The following is a 22,852-nucleotide window of genomic DNA, read 5'->3' on the forward strand; positions in this document are numbered from 1 at the left end:
ACCCATGACTTCCAGTAGCGAATCCCAATTCTGGCTCGGCAGGCCAAAGGCTCCATAGCCAGTGCAAACAGTAGGGGCTATAAGGGACAACCTTGCCTAGTACTCCTGCCCATCTGGTAGTTGTCGGATATCGTTCCCCCCCTGTCCGTACTCTAGATCGAGACTGTGTATAGTAAGGCAGTTCATTCCACAAAGCTAGTACCCAGTCCAAATCTTCGCATCACTCTAAAAAGATAGGGCATTCCAGGCTATCAAAAGCCTTTTCTATATCCACCGCAAAGATTGCGGCCTCTTCCTTACAATATGAATCCGCTTCCAACACACGCAGAAGTCTCCAAACATTAAGGGCCATATTACAGCCTGGTAGGTTTTTTGACTGATGTGCACTGGGTCCCTGCTAACCAAGCCTGTGTCAGTGCTATTTCCCTAAAAACTAGAGAAAATGGTCTAATTGTCACACAATTGCACACAGTTTGGCACCTCTGCAAGTCCCAAGTCCGTGGTACCCCTGGTATCTAGGGCATGGGTACCAAAGAGGGTCCTTAAGGGCTGCAGCATGTATTATGCCACCCTTACGGATCCCCGTACAAATTACATGCAGCCTGCCATTGCAGACTGCGTGTCATTTTACAAACCTGGATTGAAAACACAACATGGCACATTCGCTGTGTGGCACGCCAAAGTCACTGCATGTAATATATGTAAGTCACCCGTACAGCAGGCCTTGTAGCCCTCAGGCAGGGTGCATTATGTTATATGTTAGGGCATATCGGGCTGAGCAGATTTGCCCCTGTGCTGTCCAGTTTAATAACTAGATAGTACAAGTGAACAGGGAAGCCTGGTCATTCAGTTCCCCAGCTATATGATGGCTTCACTGAAAAGTATGGTATTTGGTATCAAACACCTTCTCTTAATAAATCTGTAACCCTCTGGATGGGTCCCTTATTTTGTGTCTGTTATGCGGATCTTAAAGACTCAATTAATCTCATACCTGTAACTTCCACTAGCTGCTCGCCCTCCTATTTCAACAAATTTCTGCACCAATTATTCGCTTTGGGGCATGCCAGTCTCCCTGGCTTTTAAGTTATTGTTGGTCTGTACTCCACGTCCTGTGAATAGCTCCTGGCTTGATCCTTCTGGTTTGTTCACGGCCTCTAGCCAGTCTCACACCTGCTGGGTTTCCTCAAAGAAGTGTGATCTGTTCCCAAGCAGTATCTTTATCCTCATTGGGAAGAACAGCATGTACTTGTAAGTGTGTTTCTGCATCTCCTTCTTATGGTTTGAAGGAGTGGTGCTGTCTTTGCACTTGGAGTGTAGTCTGAAAACCTCTTTATACATGCGTTGCCTATTTGTATCTCCTCTCTTCTCTTCTCCTGCAAAGATGGCCATCTTATTAAAGATAAATATTAAACAATTACATTCAAAGCTAAATTGTAAGGCATTGTGTGATTGTAGGTTCACACCCTTCAACCAGAAAAAAGTTGTCTTCAAAGAAGCCTTCGCACTATTCACCATTTGTGAGCAAAGTAATATATTGTTGAAGTGAAGGACCTGGAGGATTTTATAATATCCAAGTGTTTATTTCTTGATATGATCTATAATGAGATGGTCTGGTTCAAGGAAGACAATTTAAAGGCCATCAAGGAGACTCAAACCGTCAAACACAATAGCCTAGTTTCAGGGCTCTAAAGTATTTGTGTTTGTTCCAGACAAAGGAACTGATGTACTGGTCCTTGTTGTTGAAATGTTGTGTTTTCTTTTTACCCATGAAGACTGGGTTCTAGTGTATCGTAGGGACATGAGTATTTTTACATCTTTAAAAAGGTAAATCTGAATATAACGGTTAAGTAGATGTGAAACTATTGTGTTAAAGGAAAGAAGTGGAATTTGTGAAAGGGAAGTGGTACCTGATTGGTCTTAAAGCAATGCTGGTGTTGTATGGTGTGGCAAAAAAGGAGGGGAGTGGGTGAATTGGCACCAAATTAAAACCCTGATTGAAAGGTGTGTGGAAAAGACACAAACTGCAAACCACTCCTTCCACTAGGATTAGATAGTGTGTGGGTTGTCAACTTGGATGTACTGTTAAAAGGTATAATTGACTAGTTTCCATTAACATGGCCCACAGCAAGAGGGGAAAAGAATGAAAGAACCCCTGTACTTGAAAGGGGAACCCTTCCTTTAAGTGTTTGTGAGAGTATGTCTGATTTATGGAGCGCCAGTTCCAGGGACTACGAGGGTGCTGGTCAAGGGGCGACTCCGTGACAAATGTACGTTCTTGTAAGGTTTGTGCCATTGGAAGACAGTGCCCTAGAGGATCTCCTGCATATGTCAAAAGTTCAGGGAGTGCTGTGTTGTTGGTCTGTGCTGGCGCATTAGCAGACTTTCTCTGGACAACTCGTGTCTGCAGGTGACTTAGGCAAGCCTTTATGCAAGAACAATAGAAAAGTAAAGTGACTTTCTCTTACCCTGCAGTAAACTTCATTCATTATTGGACTAAAATATGCTGTGGGCAAAATGTAATTCGATTTGACATCCTTGTAAATTTTTGCGATGTAGATTGTAACAAACCTCATCAAAGTCTGTGTCCAGTGAGAGCTTTGCATTAGATGTTTCAAACTGGTATACCTTCTTTTACCATGTATAGGCACTTTTCATACTTCTTTTGAATACTGTTCTTACACTTTAGAACTTTGTGGTTTAAAATCTCAATCTTCAGAAGCTCTACTTTGAGAGTTTTTTTTGAATTATTTTTAAGAATTGGTTTGAAGGAAGCTGCCTGATTTAATTTGAAGTATTGAAAACTCTGGTTTTGACTGAATGGTAAATGAGTGTTTTTTTCAGGGAGGAAGTAGAAGAGGAGGAAGACGAATTTGATGATTTCAAGCTTTTGCCTGATGACAAAGGGCTCGACAGTGAAGAGGTGAGCACTCCAAACCGTGCAAGCATGCATCAGGGGTCTACATATTCTGAAGAGATGGGGATTTAGTTATATGGAAGTGATTTGCAGGTTGATGGGGTGGTGGTAATCTGTGAACATTTGTTAAGTTATTTTGAGAGAAGACTCAATTTTTCCAGCATTGGATTTTTTATAGATTCACATCCTTTATTTATTCCTTGATGTCCCGCTGGGATCCCTTGGTAGTCAGTGTTTACATAGCAGTGTAAAGATAAACTCCAGCAACATTGAAACATTCATTGAGCTATCTGAAAGAAACACATTAGATTCCTTACCTTAGAATAACCCCCAGGCGTCACACTGGATCCGGAAAATTTTGCTTTGCAGTACCGTTGCGCGTCGGTAGGCGTCGTCTGCGGCTCCCCGTCCGTCGGCGGCGGCGTTGGTGCCAGGATGACGTTGTCGGAGAACTTAGACGCCGCCCTCGCGCGCTGACATCAGTTCTTCTTTTTTCTGCGCCAGCAAGCACAGGTCCGGAGAAAGCAGTACCTTACTCACTTTTTGATGAAACTTTTTTGATCATTTTTGATCTCTTCTCGAGTCTTCAAGACTCTCGGTGCCGGTAGGGATGCCCGGGTTCAAGCCCTGTACCGACTGATTTCTGTTACCGATGCACATCGCCGGTGCCTGTATTGCCTTGGGGCCGACCACGACAACCGGTCGTGCCCCGACTGCAGGGCCTTGACATCGAAGGCTATACGGGAGCAGTCCCGTAAGCGCCTCGAGCTCTGGCAGTCGGCCCCACGCCTCTCAAGGTCCTGGTCCAGGAGGGGGTCGAGGGACTGGTCGCAGGGCCACAGTCATCAAAGCTCGACGAGTCAACACCATTCGTCGGGCTCCAAGTCCTCAGGTAAGAGGCACAAGAAGTCGAAGAGACGATATCGCTCTTCCTACTCCCCCCGACACTCTCAAGACGCGGCCGGGGGTTCGAGTGACACAGGCTCCGCCGGTGCCGCAGGCGCCGCGACTAGCTCCATACCTGCCGGTCCCTGGGCTGAACGCGATGCCGGAGGAGATCGAGGCCTTACTCATGGCCATGAGGTCCCTCTCTCCTCCGTCGGGTCCCGCGGTGCCTTCGGGCCCCGCGGCCCTGACTGGGAGTCCAGGCGGGCCGGGTGCTTCGGCCCCGGCGCTGTCGGGTGCTTAGGCGCCATCAGCGACTTCGGTCCTGGCGCCGCAGGCTCCCGCTGGATCCGGTTCCGGGTCGCTGCTGGTCGACCTCATGACCCTGCTGGCGTCGACCCCCCCCCCCCCCCCCACCCCCTCAGGGTGTCGTCCCCGCACGGCACCGCCCCTGATCCCTCCCTCGGTCCAGATCCGGCCTCGGACCGACGCCGCATTCGACGCCTGCTGAAGAGCATTTCTTCTTTGATCCGGCTCCATCTTTTGACCCTGAATTTCAGGAGATGGAGGACGAGGGGGATTGGGAGGGGTCTGGGGACCCTCTGACACGTGAGTGTCAGTCCTTTCAGGACTGGACAGAGGAGCTAGGGGAGGCCAGTGGTCTTTATACCTCCCCTGACACTGGCTTTGTCTCCCTCCTACTGTGGCTATGGAGGAGGGGGCTGCTTAAAGTGTGGTGCTGACGCGGGCAGCCAAGCCTTGGCGCTTACGCTCCCCGTCGCTACTGTGTGGTCGAACATCCTCACTGAGTTCCTTAACCCCTCCGACGCTGATGACGAGCTGGGCTCGTCATGGCGTAGCCTCCTCGCACGCTGATGACGAGCCCAGCTCACCCCGCAAAGTGCGATTTTGAAAAACCCAGCGTGCGAGCGGAATTCCGCTAGCGCGCCCCCCTCCCCTCCCCGAGAACCTGGTTATCCAGGCCTCTACTTCCCAATCCGCATTCCAGTCTGCACCCCCAGATCGGGAATCCAAAAGGTATGAACAGTTTGGTAAGAAACTGTTCTCATCCCTCAGTTGTGGGTTGCGGTCAGTCAACACCGCTTGCCTTTTGGGCCATTATACCCATTTTCTGTGGGATATGGTTGCGGCCGTGCTGCCAGAGTGCCCGGAGGAGGCCCGGGCAAAGCTCGCTCAAGCCCTCGCGGAGCGACCAGAGGCAGCTCGGTATTCCATACGATGTGGGCTGGATACAATGGACTCGCTGGGCAGGGCGATGTCAACGACGGTGGCGGTTCGCCGCCACGCCTGGCTGAGGTCCGCCAACTTCTCGGCTGATGTCCAGAACACCCTCATGGACATGCCGTTTGATGGCAGCCACCTCTTTGTGGCAAGGCAGATCATGCGCTTAAACACTTCAAGGACTCCAGGGCTACGGCCAAGCCCTTGGGCCTCTCAGGCCAGCGTCAGCAGCAGTCTGCCTTTCGCTCCATTCGTGGCCAAGGAAGGGGCGCCCCTTCACGTCCTGCCAGCCACGGGCCAGCAGTCTAACATCCAGCGCGGCGGCGGGCGTAGTAACCGCCGTGGCGGTGCCAGGGGACAACGGCGCGGCCAGTCCAAATCCACCCCCGCAACATTTGCCTCAAAGCACTCCTAGTCCGAGCTTTCTGGCCCATTTGACGCCTGTAGGGGGCAGGGTCCGCCATCACCTTCACTGGCGCACCATCACTTCGGACAGGTGGGTGCTGCAAATCGTCCGAAGGGGCTCTCCCTCCCCTTCGAGGCGACCCCTCGAGCCAAGCCATCCCGCAGTACCACCGTGTGTCGTGGGATCACTTGCAACTTCTGCAAGAGGAAGCGTCGGCCCTCTAGGCCAAGGGGACCATTGAGCGCGTTCCTGGGCCAGAAGTAGGACGTGGTTGCTATTCCCACTACTTTCTGGTTCCCAAGAAGGGCAAAGGGGGCCTACACCCTATCTTGGACCTACGAATGTCAACGGCTTCCTCAGGAAGGAAAAGTTCAAGATGTTGACTCTGGCTCCGGTCTTAGCTGCCCTGGACCCGGAGACTGGATGGTAGCGTTACAGGACGCGTATTTCCACATCCCCGTCCTGCCGGCCCACCAGCGTTAACTGCGGTTCATGGTAGGCCACGAGCACTTCCAGTTCACCGTGCTCTCCTTTGGCCTTACCAGTGCCTCACGGGTGTTCACGAAAGTGATGGCGGTGGTCGCAGCTCATCTGTGCAGGTTAGGGGTGTCCGTCTTCCCCTACCTCGACGACTGGTTGTTGAAGGCGGTCTCGCCCCAGTCAGTCGTCAGCCACCTTAAGACCACGGCCGACCTCCTGCACTTGCTGGGGTTTTCCATCAATGTGCCTAAGTCGTACCTGTGTCCCTCTCAAAGGCTCCTCTTCATCGGAGCGGTTCTGGATTCGGCGCAGTTTCGGGTTTATCCTCCCGAACAGCGGGTTCGGGATATTAAGGCTCCGATCTTTTAGCCTTTATACCGGGTCTCAGTCAGTTTGTCGCTGCGGCTTCTGGGGCTGATGGCCTCCTGCATCCTTCTGGTGCATCACGCCAGGTGGCGGATGTGGGCTCTGCAGTGGGACCTGAAGTTTCTGTGGGCCCAGCATGAGGGCAACCTGTCAGACCATGTCCTGATCTCGGAGGGCACTGCAAGATAGTTGCAGTGGTGGCTCACGGACCGCGATTGGGTCAGCGGCAGATCCTTCTTCCTTCCCCAACCGGAGCTCATAGTTGTGACGGATGCGTCCCTCCTGGGCTGGGGGTGCCACATGGGAGAGGTGGAGATCAGAGGACTCTGCTCTCCGGCGGAGTCCCGGCTCCAAATCAACCTTCTGGAGCTGCGGGCGATCCGGCTTGCACTGAAGGCATTGCTTCCCTCTGTCCAGGGAAGTGTAGTGCAGGTGTTCACGAACAACACCACCGCCATGTGGTACTCCAACAAACAGGGCGGGGTGGAGTCGTGGACCCTATGCCAGGAGGCTCTGCGCCTCTGACCGTGGCTGGAACATCAGGGCGCCACCCTGGTGGTTTAACACCTGGCAGGTTCCCTGTACGCCAGGGTGGATGAACTCCGCCGTCTGTGCATGATGGATCACGAATGGCGTCTGAACTGGCGTGGCGCTAGGTCTCTTTCAGCAGTGGGGAGAGCCTTGGTTAGATCTATTCGCCACAGAAGAGAACGCGCAATGTCATCAGTTCTGCGCGTTGGAATTTCCAATGCGGCACTCGCTCAGAGACGCTTTTCGTCACGAGTGGAGTTGCCGTCTGTTGCACGCCTTCCCGTCTATACCACTTTTGCACAGAGTGCTGAAGAAGATCAGGCACGACCGGACACAAGTCATCCTTGTGGCTCCGGACTGGGCACAAAGATACTGGTATCCCGAGTTACTCAGCATGTCAGGCGATCCCCCGATTTGTCTGCCTCTTCAGGAGGGCCTTCTGTCGCAGCAGCAGGGGACGGTCCTCCACCCGAACCTGTCCAGTCTCCACCTCCATGCGTGGAGATTGAGCGGCGACAGTTGAGGCCATTTGACTTGCCTCCTTAAGTCTGTGATGTGATTCTGGCAGCCAGGCGTCCCTCCACAAAATCGGTATACGCCTGCAGGTGGAACAAATTTGTGGCATGGTGCACAGCAAAGGCTGTGGAGCCACTCTCTGCCCCCCCTTTCTGAGGTTCTCTTCTTCCTTCTTTCTCTTGCCCAGCAGGGGTCTGCTCTGGGACCTATTAGGGCTACCTCTCTGCTATTTCCGCCTTCTTAAGGCTACCTGATCAGCCCCCTTTGTTCAAGTCCCCCGTTGTAAATAGGTTCTTGAAGGGCATCACTCATGTTTCCCCCTGTTCCTTTCGTGATGCCGCAGTGGGACTTGAACCTTGTTCTGACCTATCTGATGTGTGTCCTTTTGAGCCACTTCATATCTTTCCTCTTACTCTTCTCACTCTTAAGACTGCATTCCTGGTTGCCATCACCTCTGCCAGGAGGGTGAGTGAGCTCCAGGCTCTTTATTCTAAACCTCCTTTCCTTTCTGTCCATCCGAACAAAGTTGTGTTGCGGACGTGACCCTCTTTCCTGCCCAAGGTAGTCGCATCCTTCCACATCTGGCAGTCCATCACCTTGCCCACCTTCTTTCCGCCTCCGCATCCCTCGAAAGAGGAAGAGAGGCTCCACCGTCTGGACCCAAAACGTGCGCTCTCATACTATCTGGATTGCACACGCCAGTTTCGGGTGGATGACCAACTTTTTGTTGGTTACGTGTTCGCTAAGAAGGGACAGGCGGTGCACAAACTAACCATCTCTCGGTGGGTCGTCTTGTGCATCAAGATTTGCTACTCCTTGGCAAAGCAGGAGCCTCTTGTTGGGCTGAGGGCCCATTCCACTCGGGCCACGGCGGCTTCTACTGCCCCTGGTCGGGGAGTACCCTTGCAGGACATCTGTCAGGCAGCTACATGGGCCTCGTTGCACACGTTCGCTGGACACTACTGCCTGGACAGCCAAGTCCGGAGAGATGGCTTCTTTGGCCGTTCCGTTCTCCAGGACTTTCTGGTGTGATCTTGGTTCGCAGACCCACCACCGGGGTTGGTATTGCTGGGATATCTATTCTAAGGTAAGGAATCTAATTAATGTGTTTCAGATGAACAATTTACTTACCTTTGTTAACAATATATCTGTAAGAAACATTAGTTAGTTAGATTCCTTACCGCCCCACCCATCCTCCCCGTTCTGCCAACCGATATCTAGGGTTAAGGTCATCCCTTTCAGGGCCCTAGTTTCATGGCACCAGTGTTGGTTTTTATCATGGTTCTGCGTTTCTGGCGTGGAAAAGCTGTGTATAAGAACTGACGTCAGCGCGCGAGGGCGGTGTCTAAGTACTCAAACGTCATCCCGGCGCCAAATACGCTGACATGGACGTGGAGCCGCAGACGACGCCTACCGACGTGCAAGGGTACTGCTACGCAATATTTTCCGGATCCAGTCTGATGCCCAGGGGGTTATTCTAAGGTAAGGAATCTAACTAACTAATGTTTCTTACAGATATATCGTTACCGAAGGTAAGTAACTTGTTCATCTATGCTCCTCCTGTCACCTGCGCTAGGAGCTCCTTTGTAGAGACTCTTGGAGCTCTCGCTCCCCGCCAGGCCGGCTTCCGCCCGCACACTCCACGGAGTCCGTTGTCATCTAGGTCTTAGACAACCTCAGGGAGGGTATGGATACCAACCAGCGCCAGGCCTTAGTGCTCCTCGATCTCTCAGCCGCCTTTGACACGGTGGATCACACCATCTTGCTTTCCTGTGTCAGGGCGGCGGGGATCGGGGGGACTGCTCTGGTCTGGCTATCCTCCTTCCTGAGCGACCGCACCCAGGCCGTCCGCCTGGGTGATTTTACAGCGGACGTCCGGAAAGTCCAGTGCGGGGTCCCCCAAGGCTCCTCCTTTCCCCCCTCTTGTTCAATCTCTATGTCGCCCCTCTTATCTTTTCTCTTCAACAAATGGAGGTCGCCGTATTTAATTATGCGGATGACCTCCAGCTTGTCTTTAACCTCTCCTCTTCTCCCGCTTCTGTCCTTAATTTCCAATCTGTCATGCTCCATATCCGGGACTGGATGAACCACAACCACCTTAAACTCAACCCCGATAAGACCGAGCTGGTGTTGACGGGTGGCTCATCCAGCCCCTGGTCCTATCTCTTCTGGCCCCCTTCTCTTGGCCCCTCTCCTGAACCCACTACCTCTGTTAAAACCCTCGGCATAAAACTCAACTCCCAACTCACCCTTCACTCCCAGGTTAGCTCTGTGGTATCTTCCGCTTTCCTTTCACTGCGCACTATTCGCAGGGTGTCCCGTCTCTTCACTTTCTCTGCTCTTAAACTCATCATCTTAGCCATGGTGGTGTCCCGCCTGGACTACGGCAACGCCCTATATGCCGGTATCCCTGCATACAGCTTACGGCGTTTGCAGCAGATACAGAACCAGGCGGCCCGCCTGGTCTTCAATCTTCCTAAATTTCACCATTCTTCCCCCCTCTTGAAATCCCTACACTGGCTCCCTGTGCGAGCCCGGATCCAATTCAAGCTCGCCTCCATCACCTTCTTGGCCCGCTCGGGCCTGGCACCAGCATTCATCTCCTCAGATCACCCCCTACGTACCCACTAGGGAACTTCGCTCGTCCTCCCAGTCCCTCCTCACCATCCCCCGCTACCGGACTAAGAAGTGGGGAGGCTCAAAATTTGCCACCCTTGCCCCGATACTCTGGAACTCCCTTCCCCTGGAACTCCGTACCATCACTCTGTACCCTCAATTTCGCAAACACCTCAAGGTCCACTTGTTCACAAAGTCTTTCGACTAAATCCCCAACAGTTTCCCCCGCCTTTTAGCCCTGGACCTGGTTAGTTGTAGCGCCAAGAAACCGCAGGTGTATGAGCGCTTTACAAATATTTTAAAACTCAAACTCCTCATTGAATGGCCCAAACTTCGGTTAGTCAGGTAGATGGGCACAGAGCTCCACTCCCTACCAGAGGTTTAACTGCTCAGATTTTCTACAGCCCGTCCGGTGAATTGATGGAAATGCACTGTCTCCTTTTTCCATTAGGTTTCTGTAGGAAAGTGCCCTTTCTGCATGGTTGCCCTTAACATTTTTGCCTTGATAACTGATGCGATTTACCCTGAGTCCCTGCCAATATGGTTCCCTGGGCCTGTGTTCTTTCCCGAAACTGTACCATTGTTTCCACTACTGGCACAACTCTAGCCTACCTAGAAGTCCCTTCTATGGGGGTTCCTATGGAACCAAGGGCATGGTAACCAGGGAAAGGCCTCTGAAGGCTACAGCATGTATTGTGCCATCCTCAGAGACCTCTCACCACAAACGAGCACTACTGCCATTGCAGCCTGTGTGTTTTGGTGCAGCTAAAAGTGAAGAGTCGACATGGAGCACATCTCTGTGTGCCATGCCTGCCCAGCACTTAACGAGGCCTAGGTAAGTCACCCTTAAGACAGGGTGCTCTATACCTCATGTAAGGACCTATCTGGTTGAGCAGACATGTCCCTTTAAAATCTAAGGCCTTTTTTAGATATTATAAGTGCCCAGTAAAGCCATCCTGAGTATATGGTCTGGAAACTAGTCATTACGAGTTGTGTGCCACGTGGGCTGTCTAATCTGGCAACGCATGAGGAATTGGGGTCCCATTTTTAAGAGATACCCTGTCGCTATGCCCACTTGTGTTTTGGTTGAAGTGTTGGTTGAATCAGGAGTTAACACTTAATCATCTGATTTTAAAAGTGTATGTCCCTAGATAACGCATCTCGTATACCGTGGCTTAACTATATTAGAAGTGGCTTTGAAAGGCTTGGGCGGGCTGATTTATACTCTAACCCAGAAACTATTGTTAACCAGCATTGGCATAGCCAACAGGGCTCACGCTTGGGACCTTATAAGCGTTTAACCATGCAACAGTTAATGTTGTTGCTCCAAGGATATTGTGCTGCATAACTACATACTTATAAGGTCACAAAAGCGAGACCTATTGGCTATGCCAGTGCTTGTTGGGCAAAGTCATGCACAGACGTTTACTTAGAAACCGTGTCACAACAAGTAGTTAATGAGCTTCGCCGATATAGTTTGATGATTCCATGTATGCTCTTTGTTTATTTTGTGTCTCGGGCAAAGAGAGGAAATGCCGGGTATTGAATAGCCTCTGTTTTTGGGCATGCGGAGAGATGGTGGAGTGGGTGAAATGTTCAGTCAGGCACGCGCCTGCTCCTTTAGAGTACTGACACCAAGATGGGCGCAGGCACCAGGGAGGCGGCGTGGGCGAGGTGTAATGATGGAAACGTCTCTTCCTACCCAGCTCCTTAATTGGATGCAAGGAACAAGTCGGGGGAGCACATCTGGATCCAATCCGGAGACCCTTTGACGGCATGAAATGCTCCTTCCCCGGATCAGGGCTAGAGGTTCAGCTTGAGACCTGCGCTCTCAACATGGGTTCTGCTTCACTCCTGTCGTGGCCCTTCAACGCCGTTCCTCATACTCTCCACTGTAAATGCGTTAAGACATCGCAAAAAACACACCAACGAGCACAACTTGACGTTTTCAGCAGCTTTGGATTGTGATCCAAAAGACTCTTCAAAGTGCACAGTTTATAATAAAATATTTGAAGCAAAAAAAAGTGCACTTTAAATGAAACCTTCCCTCAATCGCGTTGGATAACGGCTCTGTATTAGATAACAAATAAAATAAACACAATTTTAATAATTGTTACACAAATTGTAAAATAGGCATGATTTATCTACTTGAGTTAAAAAGGCAAACCTTTTTGTCATTCAAATAATAATGTCTCGAAGCAAAACCTTAAATATTTACATAGCTTAGCACTAACGGAACTGCGTCTTTTCGCCTTAACGATTCTTGCTTTTGTCACCCAAAGTAATAGTACTCATATTATCTGCTATGGGTGAAAGCTGAGTAAACAGTTTTGCAGATATCCCAAGCAGGCCCTACACCCACCAATCTATCCAAGTCCATTTTATTTTGGGCTTTTAAAAAGCACTTTTCTCCTCTGTTAAAAAGCAGGATGGTTGTGGTTCCTGGGGTTCAGTTAAATTATGTATTTTTCTTTGTTTTAAAACTTAAGACTTTGGTTATCTTCCCAAGAAACAGACCTGGGCTTGTTTTCTTTCCCTGGTTTCTCTGCTTGTAGCCTGGAGCAAACGGTTCTGGAACAGAGAAAAAAATGCATCGAGGTTGGATCCTTTTTGTTTTCTAAAATATGTCTCTACCTGGCCCCCTGAAGATAAAAATCGTTTTGCGATGCACACAGAAGTCAGACAAGCCCGTCCAAGTGAGACAAGCCCGTCCAAGTGGGCCATCTGACAAAGAGAAAAGTATAAGTCATCAAAACCTCTTTCCCAATCGCTGGCCACCGTTTAGCTTAAACGGTGACGCCGGCCAATGGGAAAGAGGGGCGGGGCTTAAAGCCCTATACTGAAGCTCCCCTTAAAACATAAAATCTCGCCAGCGAGCTTGCGCATGTGCGCAGCCCATGCAGGCGAGTCCTAATAAGGATGTGGAGCTAATCGGCGAATCCTTCCTTACACTCAAGAAAATGGAAAGGGACGAGCGGGAACTTTTCAAACTGAGTGTTTGCACTTTTTTAATGCTCAAAACAACTCCTTATAAAAGCCTTATCTCCTGGGGTCTGTATCCCTACATGAGCGTTTTTTATTGACGAGGTTTCTTATGAATCTTTTTCACCTCTTGCTAGCTAGGACTAAAGGATGCAGCAGAGGTCAAGTGTTAGCACCCTTTGGCTGCCACGGACAGTCTCCACAATATTTGCTACACTTTATGCTTTTTTGTAAATGTTTTGCGATTCCCCTGAGATATTGTTTTGTCCCTATTTTAAAAAGGATGAATTTTACCCAGGCTCGTCCCGCCCTCCTGTATCTTCAAATGTTGAAGGAGGATTGTATTTTTTTTTTTGTGTATCTAAAATCTACAGTGAAAACCAGGGCCTGCTTGGATATGTAGCCATTGGGTTAATACATGATTAAAGACCTTAGAGGTTAAGGAGGACCAGCTTATCCTTGCAGGGTAAATCTGACTCATAGGTGGGACTGCAGAGATGCCAAGGAGACATCCGCCAATGGAATGGGGGATTGTGGGAGCATGTATGAAGTTGCATGGTGACTGGGGAATGGTCTGGGAGTCCGCAGAGTTGGTGTAGTACCACTTTGCGGTGCTGGAATGTAGATCACCCCTCACATGGAGCAGCACGTGGCTATCAGCATCAGGGCGGGATAGCTAGTGGGGGCCCACACAGATCTCCACCTCCTCAGTCACTGCGCCCCCAGGGCCTTAAGCAGGGTAGTCGGGGCCCTGTCCCCACAGCTGGTACGACAAGGCAATCCAGGCCAGCTCTCTTGGCACTCCGAGGTTCCGGTGCTCACAATCCGGGGCCTCGCGGCAGCACAATGCCCTCGGTGACGGAGGGAGGGAGAGGGGCAGGAGTGTCAACAGCAAGAGCGCTGCGCTAGGTGGACTCAGGCCACACGCTCCTCCTTAGGCCGCAACCCTACCTCGGCACCACCAACTTTGACCGCACGCGGCCCCATCCTCTAGGGCCCAATCACATTGTCCACGTAGGTAGGGCCGCACCCCGATGACACATGGGGAGCCAGCTGGATCGCTGCCCCTCTGGCAGGTCTCTGTCTTCCAGGACCCAGGCGGCACCTCCGGACCGGCGTCGCCCCACTCCCGACTCCGCGCCGGGAAGATGGCGGGCTTTGGATTGGAGGGTAGGGGGCGCCAGCGGCACCTCCAATCCAGATCTGACCCTCCGGCGATGCTTCTCACAGGGGCACAAGGCGTTCGGCGGCGGGCCTCTGCGCTGCTTCACCCGGCCCGATCAGGGCCCGGTACCGCAATGCCGACGCACAGGCTCCAGCCGGGCCGCAAAGGTGGAATCTGCTCACGGCACGCCAAATCGGATGCATCAGGGAATCGTGACGGCACAGCTACAGCCGCAGCGAAGGGGTCCCCACACTCATGGGAAATAGGAACTTCTGTTTAAGCAAGGTGAGTCGTCTATGGGCAGAATTAATAGAAGAAATTTGATAGAGACTACTATCTGCAGATTCCTTCATGTAGAATTATCCCCAGGCGTAAGACTGGATCCGGAAACTTTTCTTGCCACAGCAACCCTGCGTGCCGGGGCGACATCACCCGACTCCGCCCAGGCGGTGTCCACGTACGGGACGTCAGCAAGGTCACATAAGACCCGCCCCGACGCGCCTACATCAGTTTGGTTTTTTTCGCGTACAACGCGGATCCGGTCCTTCGGGCCTGTTTGGGGCCCCTCTTTTTTTCCCCATTTTTCTTTTGGAACAGTGTGCGAAAACCTTCTGGCTTCAAAACCTACTTGTTTTGTGGGCGTCTTATATCGGCGACCAACCCTCACCTCATCTGTATGTGGTGTTTGGACAATCAATGGCACAGTGATTCTCCCCCAGAGTGTTGACAGTGGAAGCCGAAGTCGAGGCCCGAGCGCCGGATGAAACTTCTCTTGACGTCTCTTCAAGTCGACGTCCTCCCCCTCGGTCCACTTTGGCAGACAGCTTCTGATACGCCCGTGGTCGTCGCCCTCGCCCTTCTTCGATGTCCCGTGAGCGTTGCTCCCCGATGGGTAAGTGTCGCAGGTTCGACTCCAGCCCCTCTCCGGTCTCCGGTGCAGGATGATTTGGTGAACTCTCGCCCAGTGACGCCGGATGGCTCCGGCGTCCTGCCTCAGGCGGCAGACTCTACGGAGCCGCGCAAGAGTCGTACAGCGGATTCATCTTCGGACGCTCCCTCGTTTCCCGATGGCAGGCTGTATTTTGGTGTCGTCCTCTCCAGGGACTGGCCCAAGTGTGGTGTTTTTTTTTCCTGCGTTAAAGGGCGGCTCCCCACCCTTCCTGAGGTAGGGATGTTCGTCGGAAGAGAAGTAGGTCCCTCATTATTCGGCTCCCCCAGGCTTCCAGATCTAGCCCCTGCCTGTCCTGCTTGTTCTAGGGGACGGCCGCCTTAGTTTGCAGCTGTCGTCCACGGAGGAGCGGTCTTCTCTGCTGCGGGCCCTACAGAGGCAGGTGCGGCCTTAGCTCACGCGGTGTCCGCGGCTGTGGGCGTCCTGCACATGGGTGACCCGGTGGCTCACCTTCCGGCGGACCACCTCTTGGAGGTCCTCCATCAGGGCTCTGGTGGGAGGGGAATCTCACTCCCCTTTGAATGTTTGCTCCTTTCTGCCTTGACGGGGGCTAGGAGGTGTCCTGCCTCTGGGGACCCAGTGCCTCTGCATCTTCTACACCGGCACATCCCGGTGCATGTGAGCCGAAGTGTCTGTCCCTTCACCCCTCGGCTGTCAGCCCCCTTTTGTGGACCTCCTTTCTCTCCCTGCCGCCACTGTTGACTCCGCCGTCCCGGGAGACCCGCTGGCTGGCCTCTTGGAGGTGCAACATCTTTGCCTCGACCAGCGCTGCCCTGCGTGCCCTTAACACCTTGTGTATTCTGGCTAGGGCCTCCTCCTGTCTGTGAGACTCGGCTGAGTCCCTGGGATCTGCAGCGTCCCAGGAGCCTGGTCAGGTGGACTTACAGCGTCGGATGGCCGGGAGCTTGCAGCATTTATTCTCCGCTCTGCTCTGGACATCACCAAGGTGCTGGACCGGGCCATGGCTTCCTCAGTCGCTCTCCGTCGCCATGCTTGGCTTCGGGACGGAGTATTCCCTGAGAATATTCAGGAGCGACTCATTGACCTGCCGTTAGATACCGTGTTGTTCCATGCCCTGGCCGACTCGGCCATCCAAAGGCTCTTGGCGGGGCTCTGCCCTCCTCCTCCCCTTCCTCCTCCTCTGCCTTACCGTCCACCTTCTCCTCCTCAGTGATTCGTGAGTTGGGCTGTTCCTGGGCCTTCTTGGGCCGCTTGTTATGGATGTGGAGTGTATACTTCTAGCCATTGAGTCTTCTCAAAACTTTAACATTGTTGGCTGCTGGTTGGCCCTTTGTTATTTATGTGTGTGTTATTGTGCAGACTTGGCCTCAGATTTGGCCTTCTGCTTGGTTGGGCTGCTTGTCAAGCCCTTTCGCGGGGGTGTTTTTTTCCCTGTGGCACTTATGTTTTTGCCCTCTGCTGCGGAAGTTCTTCCAAAGAGCGTTCCCATGGTTTGGGTCTTTCCATGGCCTTGTGGAGTAGTGGTAGCTGTTATATGGCTTGCTTCCTGCTTCGGGTTCTGGTCGCCTTCGGGTGCCCGTTCACCATGACGTGGTGAGGTTGTCAGTGCGGCTACTCTGAGTGGTATGCCAGGGCTCTTCCCTCTCCCTCTCTGCCGACTCCTGGCCTGAGGTCTGGGGTGCTCGTGTGTTCTCTTCTGCCAGACGCTGCCTGGGGCCTAGGGCTGCTCCTCTTGCTTCTGGCAGCTTGATTGCCAGCGCTTTCCTAGCTGGCACGTTGCTCTCCGTTTGGAGTGAGTTCGCCTTCCTTTCCCTCGCTTCCTTGGGTTTCTCGGCTTCTTGTTCTTCCGCTCTTCCGGTCTTTGCATTTGGCGTCAGCTAGGTTGCCTTGTGGAGGATTGGGGTGCTTCGGCCCCTCCGGCCTTGCCCTTGGCTTATCTGTTGTGAGTGTGCGGGTTCTTCTGAACCTCCTCCTTCTTCTTCTTCTTCTTCTTCTTCTTCTCTTCTTCTTCTCACCCTCTTACCTCCTGCGGGTTGGCGGGGTTCTGCTTCTGGGGCTTCCCATTGCCTGGTGGGGACGAGTTTTAGTCTGGTCCGCGGCTCTGGTCCCCTGTCGGGTCCCCTGGCCTGTATTGCCTGGTGAAGTCCTTTCGCAGACTCTCCTTCCCAAGGGGTATTGCTAGGGTATCTATTCTACGCGAAGGAATCTGCGGCTAGTAGTCTCTATCAGATGTACGAATTACTTACCTTCGGTAATGATGTATCTGAGAGAGACGATTCTAGCCGCAAATTCCTTCACAGTCCACCCTTCCTCCCCTGTTCTGCGAGGACCCTTGGGTTGGTCTTCGGTACTCGCCTCCCGTGGGGGAGGGGGGGAGGAGAAGGGGGGGGGGGGTGTGTCTCCTGTGAGTGCCTTCCTTGTTCTGGATGGGTGACTCCGTCGGGGGATGGGCGGTTCATTCCTCCCTGGTTCTTTGGAGGATGGGGTTCCGGTTCTCTGGTGGCTTGGTGCCCTGCAGATCTGGCTCTCCTGGGTTTAGGGGGGATTGCTTCTATCCCTGTCCTTCCCTCCCCTCCTCCGATTGCTACCCTCTGATAGGGGTCACCTGGCCATGTTTTGCCCTTGTGCCTTGTGGGTATTGCCCTCTATTTAGGGGTGGCTTGATGGTTACTGTCCCTGTCTGTCTTGGAACTGTTAACCTTCCTTGTTCAGGTTGGGGATGGTGGTTTACTTTGTGTGCCAAGACTTCCACCCATGTTCCATGTCTCTGGGGCACAGGGTGGGAGGCAGTTTTATGCTGACAGGGTGGCGGTGCAGGGCTCTGCTTGCTCTTCTTCCTTCCCTGCCTTTGGATTCTGTGGTGTTGTTAACCACCGTTTCTTTTCAATGTTTCTGCTCTTCGCACACTGTTACATGCTCCCACAGTTTTTTTTATCTGGTTTTTCCGCGTTGTGGTGCGGAAAAGTTCTCCAAAGAAAACCGACGTAGGCGCACCGGGGCGGGTCTTATGTGACATCGCTGACGTCATGTATGCGGACGAAGCCTGGGCGGAGTTGCGTGATGTCACCCCGCCCCACGGCGCGCAGGGTTATTGTGGCAAGAAAAGTTTCCGGATCCAGTCTCACGCCTGGGGATAATTCTACGCAAAGGAATCTGTGGCTAGAATCGTCTCTACATCATTACCAAAGGTAAGTAATTCGTACATTAGGCGGTTTTCGGCATGGATGGACGGAGCTTGATCAGGCTACGTCCGCCATGATGGCCTGCCACGCCCGCTTGCCTGATTGTTTTAATATTAAAGTATATATGTACCCGGCTATGTTAATATTGATTCTCCACCATTGGGTCTTTCATATGTGCAGATGCTTGGATCATTCCCCATGGTCTGGGGTGATTCCCTGAAAAGTGCTTTACCCAGCACTTCCTCAAAGTCAGCGGAAATGTGGAAATTCCAGATCTGGACCTGAATCTTATAGAATCTGCAGCCACATCTGCACAGGAAAAAACTCTGGTGTTTCTTCAGAAAAACACTCCAGACAGTGCAAACATAAGCCTGTACAAAAACCTGCCTGACAATCCTGCTACCTTGATGTCCTTACTGTAATCCAGTCCGTGCCAGTGACTTTCATGTCATTGTCTTCAACTAGGTAAAAACCACAGTCGTGGACAACACTTCCATTGTCATCTAGGGGGACAACATCGGCGTCTAAGAAATTGATGTTCAGACCTTTGCAGACCACACCAAGGATGTTTCTTCTACTGCCGGCAACCCTTCCATCGTCATAAGCTTCTGACGTGTCTTTGACATAGCTGACAGCTGTCTTCTCTACACCATTCACTTTAACCTATTAAGGTGACAAAAATCCTTCCTACCTAAATTCTGGATTTCGAATTGGAAGTGGGTTTCAGCAACCAGGACACCTTTGAGGCTGCGTACGGCCCTACACAGTTCTATATGCTTAAAGTCGCAGAGTTTGATGGAAATGTCTTGGATGGAGAGGATCCTTACCAGGAGGATGACCATCTGTTGCAGACGTTTGTAATTGATAGCCTTCCTCCATCCTATGCACCCTTTTGTTTCTATACAGACTGTGAGGTCATGCAGGTGCTGGTTGCATTTTTGACCACCATACAACAAATAATGGACATCTTTCAAAACCTGCTCCCTCGGTGCAGCCTATGTTTGTCCTGTCTTTGCCATCACCTCTCCTACCAAGGTCTCCACCAGGACTGACTCCTCCTTCACCTTTGATTTTCCCACTATTCCCACCTGCTCCTATGGATATGGAGGTCGAGGACTCTTATTCATTGTTTTCTGATTTGGAGGAGGAAGGTAAACTACCAGATGATGTAGGTACTGAGGAATGAAATTAATATATCATATCAAAGGAAGAATACGGATTGCATGTCCTACCAGGCGCCCCACTGCTCTTTCCATCTGTGCGTGAAAAAGAGCTAAGAAATTAAATCTCCCAATTACCTTGATTCAGCATCAATGTTTCAGTTATGACTTCAAGGAGGAGCCACACAGTTATTGGGTCCATTCCTATACTGGACTTTGTTTAGTCAGAAGGCCTAAAATTGGTAAGAACACCAGCCAGTTTCAGTGGTGGTGCCCTGTTGGGAAAAGTACAAGGCCCCAGGCTCAGCCATTGCCTGCTTCATGGGCCATACCAAATCACACTCTTTTATGTGATGTTGGTGGGCCAGCAAAGAACCTGGTCGCAAACCATTCACACCCCCTGGTAGGGAGGGCAGCCACATAGAGAAATGGGGCAGTCGAGTTGGTTTCATGTCAGCTGCATTAATGATCAACAATTTGAAGGGACTTTGAATTTCCTCCAGTACTGCGCCCACTTCTACCCTGGGAGCTTAATACTGTCCTGAGCCAGCTCATGCAGCCTCCATTTGACCCGGTTCAGAGAGTCCACCTAAACTTCCTTTCCTGTAAAATAATGCTTCTCTTGGCCCTTAAGTCAGAAAGCAGAGTGGAGATCTATGCAAGCATTACAGTGATACAGCCCTATTTGAAGAAAAGTCATCCTATAGACCAGGGGTCTCCAAACCGGTCCTGGAGGGCCGGATCCATGCCAGATTTTTAAAATAACTACATGCATCTCAATGGGGATATCCAAAAAATCTGGCATGGATCCGGCCCTCCAGGACCGGTTGGAGGACCATGCTATAGACCAATCCTCAAGTCCCCGCTGATGTCAAGCTGAAGAAGCCTATCATTTTGAGCTCCTGCCCAATTCCCACGACGTCAGCAGAATAGTCCTTCCATTCGCTTGATGTGTGCAGGTGCATCAAGTATTACATGTACAAGATAAATGGCATTTGCTCGTCTGATCAACTATTTGTGTCCTTCGGCCATTCAGGAATAAGTTGATTCCTTTCTAAACAGGCATTAGAATGTGGACTGTCGCTCTGCATCACCTTTTGCCACATCAAGACGAAGCGCCACTCCAGGAAGGAGAGAGAGCGCTTTACACTAAAATCATGGCAACTACTCCATCACTCTACGCTAGTGTGCCCTTGCAAGAAATCTGCAATGTGGCAAATTGAGGTGCAGACACATGTTCACCAAGCACTACTGTACTGAAAACTTGGTTATTTCAGCAATAGTACACTATTCAAACCCTGGTCTGCATTTTTGTCAGACCCGCCTAGTGGTCTTCAGCACCGGGACACTCGATGGAGTAACTGCATGCTTTACAAGTACCTAGATAACATATCCTAAGATGTGAATGTAGTAGCCAGTTCTGCAGTGGAACAGGCAGTCCTCTGCAACTTGTTTCAGAAAATGAATCTGCTTCTTGCTTCTTTATACTCGATATGTACTGCTTATAATTCTCATTCAAGCGTGTGAATACATGAAAGATCCAGTCCTAGAGTACAAATTAGTTATTTATCTGTAATTCCAGTTCACTTAGGTTAGTATTGTTCATATTTTACATGCAGCTCCCTCCTTCCCAATCAGATGCTCATTTAGTATGTACTCTACAAACACTGCTATGAAATCGGCGCTATGGTGGCTATTTGGGGGAGAGGCAGAGCTTAGTACTTAACTCATTGTCTGAACGTTGGATTAAATGAGGTGAATATGCTAACCATCACTGTTGTTGAGGACTAAGGCCTGTTCAGTATTATTTAAGATGGCTGAGGATTTCCATTCTGACTACGGGGATGATTTAGGCATGTAAATATGAAAGATGCAAGTGCTGGAGAATTGTAGTTAAAAGTAAGTAACTCCATCTTAATTGTGTCACCAGCCTGAGGTTGGGAAATAATTCAAGCATGTGAATCTATCAAAGACACCAATGGAGGAGAACTGCAGATTGAGGGAAGTAACTTTTTTTCCTTTATCGGCAATGGAGGTTTATGGCTTGCTTAGTTTCAATAGTATGGCACATAATTAGGTATCCCATTCTGTAAAGTGTCTTTTGGCATGAGGTTTAAAATCCGAGCCACGTTTCTTTTCGACTCCCATCAGCGAATGTCGCTTTACATCCTGGGTCTTTATCAAATCAAAGTGCCCTTAAACACTTGCCTCTAGGAGCAATCAATTCAGTGACTTTTCCTCTGTTGTAGTGGGGCCACTAGAACTTTTCAAGTAATTTTTAGATCTAAGCACAATCTATTTTATTCTTGCTTGAATTTGGAATTGTTTTTGAGGGATTGTTATGAATTTCCAGGTAAATTTACCATTTTGTTTTTTACATATGAGATTTTGCTGCAAGGTCATTTGTGATTATAATGCTAGAGGAACTGCTAATGTCTCATTGGTTTCATAGGAGGAAGAAAGTGAATTGGAGGATGATGGTGATGCTGAAGAAGATGAACAGGTGCCCCACAGTGAGGATGAAGAGGAACTGCTACTGAAAAGGCAAGGCAAGAAGAGGAAACTGTAAGTGGATCTCACTTTCTAGCACAAATGAGTTTCAGCTACTCATTTTAATGCATGATTTTAATAATTGGAATATGCATAAGAAGCTAAAAGCCTGCTTATGTTAACAGATGATTGTAGATTTGGGTTTCCCGTTCAGTTAATATTTTGAGTTTTATATGCCATGAACAAGACCCTTTCGGGTGACAGAGCGCTTTATAAGAATAACAAAGAAGGTATGATACAAAAACATGGTATTGGTCATGAGGACAGTATTTAGATGAGCAAATGGTAAGAAGAAAGAAGTTCCATAGGTGTCAGAACGTTGTGAAGATTGCTGAGAAAATGCAAGAAAACGTTGCGGATCTCGGTGTTATGGGCGAAGGCATGACTGAGGCAGCAACAAACGGGCAAGGAAGAGTCGTTCATGGGGAGAGGGGTGTATGCCCTCTGGGTGAGAGATTTGTTTTTATAGTAAAATGTTTACTATCTCTGGAGGGAGATAATTCTAGAGTTTGGGAGCAATGCTGTAGAAGGATCTTCTGTTTGTTGAATTTTTGTGGCTTAAGTAGTAGGGAGCTTGTGCTTATGGAAGATCTGTTTCAACCTCATAGGATCAGTTTCTGGGTCAGGTAAGAGGGAGTATTGCGGTGTGGTGCTTTATGGGTCATACATGCAATTTTGAGATGGATCCTAGCCTCATTGGCTAGCAATTTTAGTGAGTGGAGGTCAGGGGTGATATAACTTTTTTTTGATCCAGTGATTAACCTAGCTGCCGCATTCAAACTATCCTTCAGTGGTGCAAGTGTGATTTTCGGGAGGCCTACAAGGGTAGCACAACCATAATCTAATTTCGCTAACACAAGAGCTTGTACTGCTGTTGTGAGTTCTGCCAGAGGGTAGAAAGGTTTTTGTTTCCTTAGTGTATGCAGTTTGATGGTTAGCTCCTCTAG

General features: G+C 50.5%; 1 protein-coding gene across 1 annotated transcript in view; it reads left to right on the top strand.

Moving 5' to 3' along the window:
* The window catches only part of CLSPN (claspin), a 202,306-nt gene that overhangs the window by 129,880 nt on the left and 49,574 nt on the right, over positions 1-22,852 (top strand). The window contains exons 10-11 of the mRNA XM_086954200.1: positions 2,842-2,920; positions 21,808-21,920. Of these exons, the coding sequence (XP_086810326.1) occupies positions 2,842-2,920; positions 21,808-21,920 (192 nt within the window). The remainder of the gene's footprint in view (positions 1-2,841; positions 2,921-21,807; positions 21,921-22,852) is intronic.

Source organism: Lissotriton vulgaris, chromosome 2_1, assembly GCF_964263255.1.
Source record: "Lissotriton vulgaris chromosome 2_1, aLisVul1.2, whole genome shotgun sequence".
In the NCBI taxonomy this organism is placed as follows: domain Eukaryota; kingdom Metazoa; phylum Chordata; class Amphibia; order Caudata; family Salamandridae; genus Lissotriton; species Lissotriton vulgaris.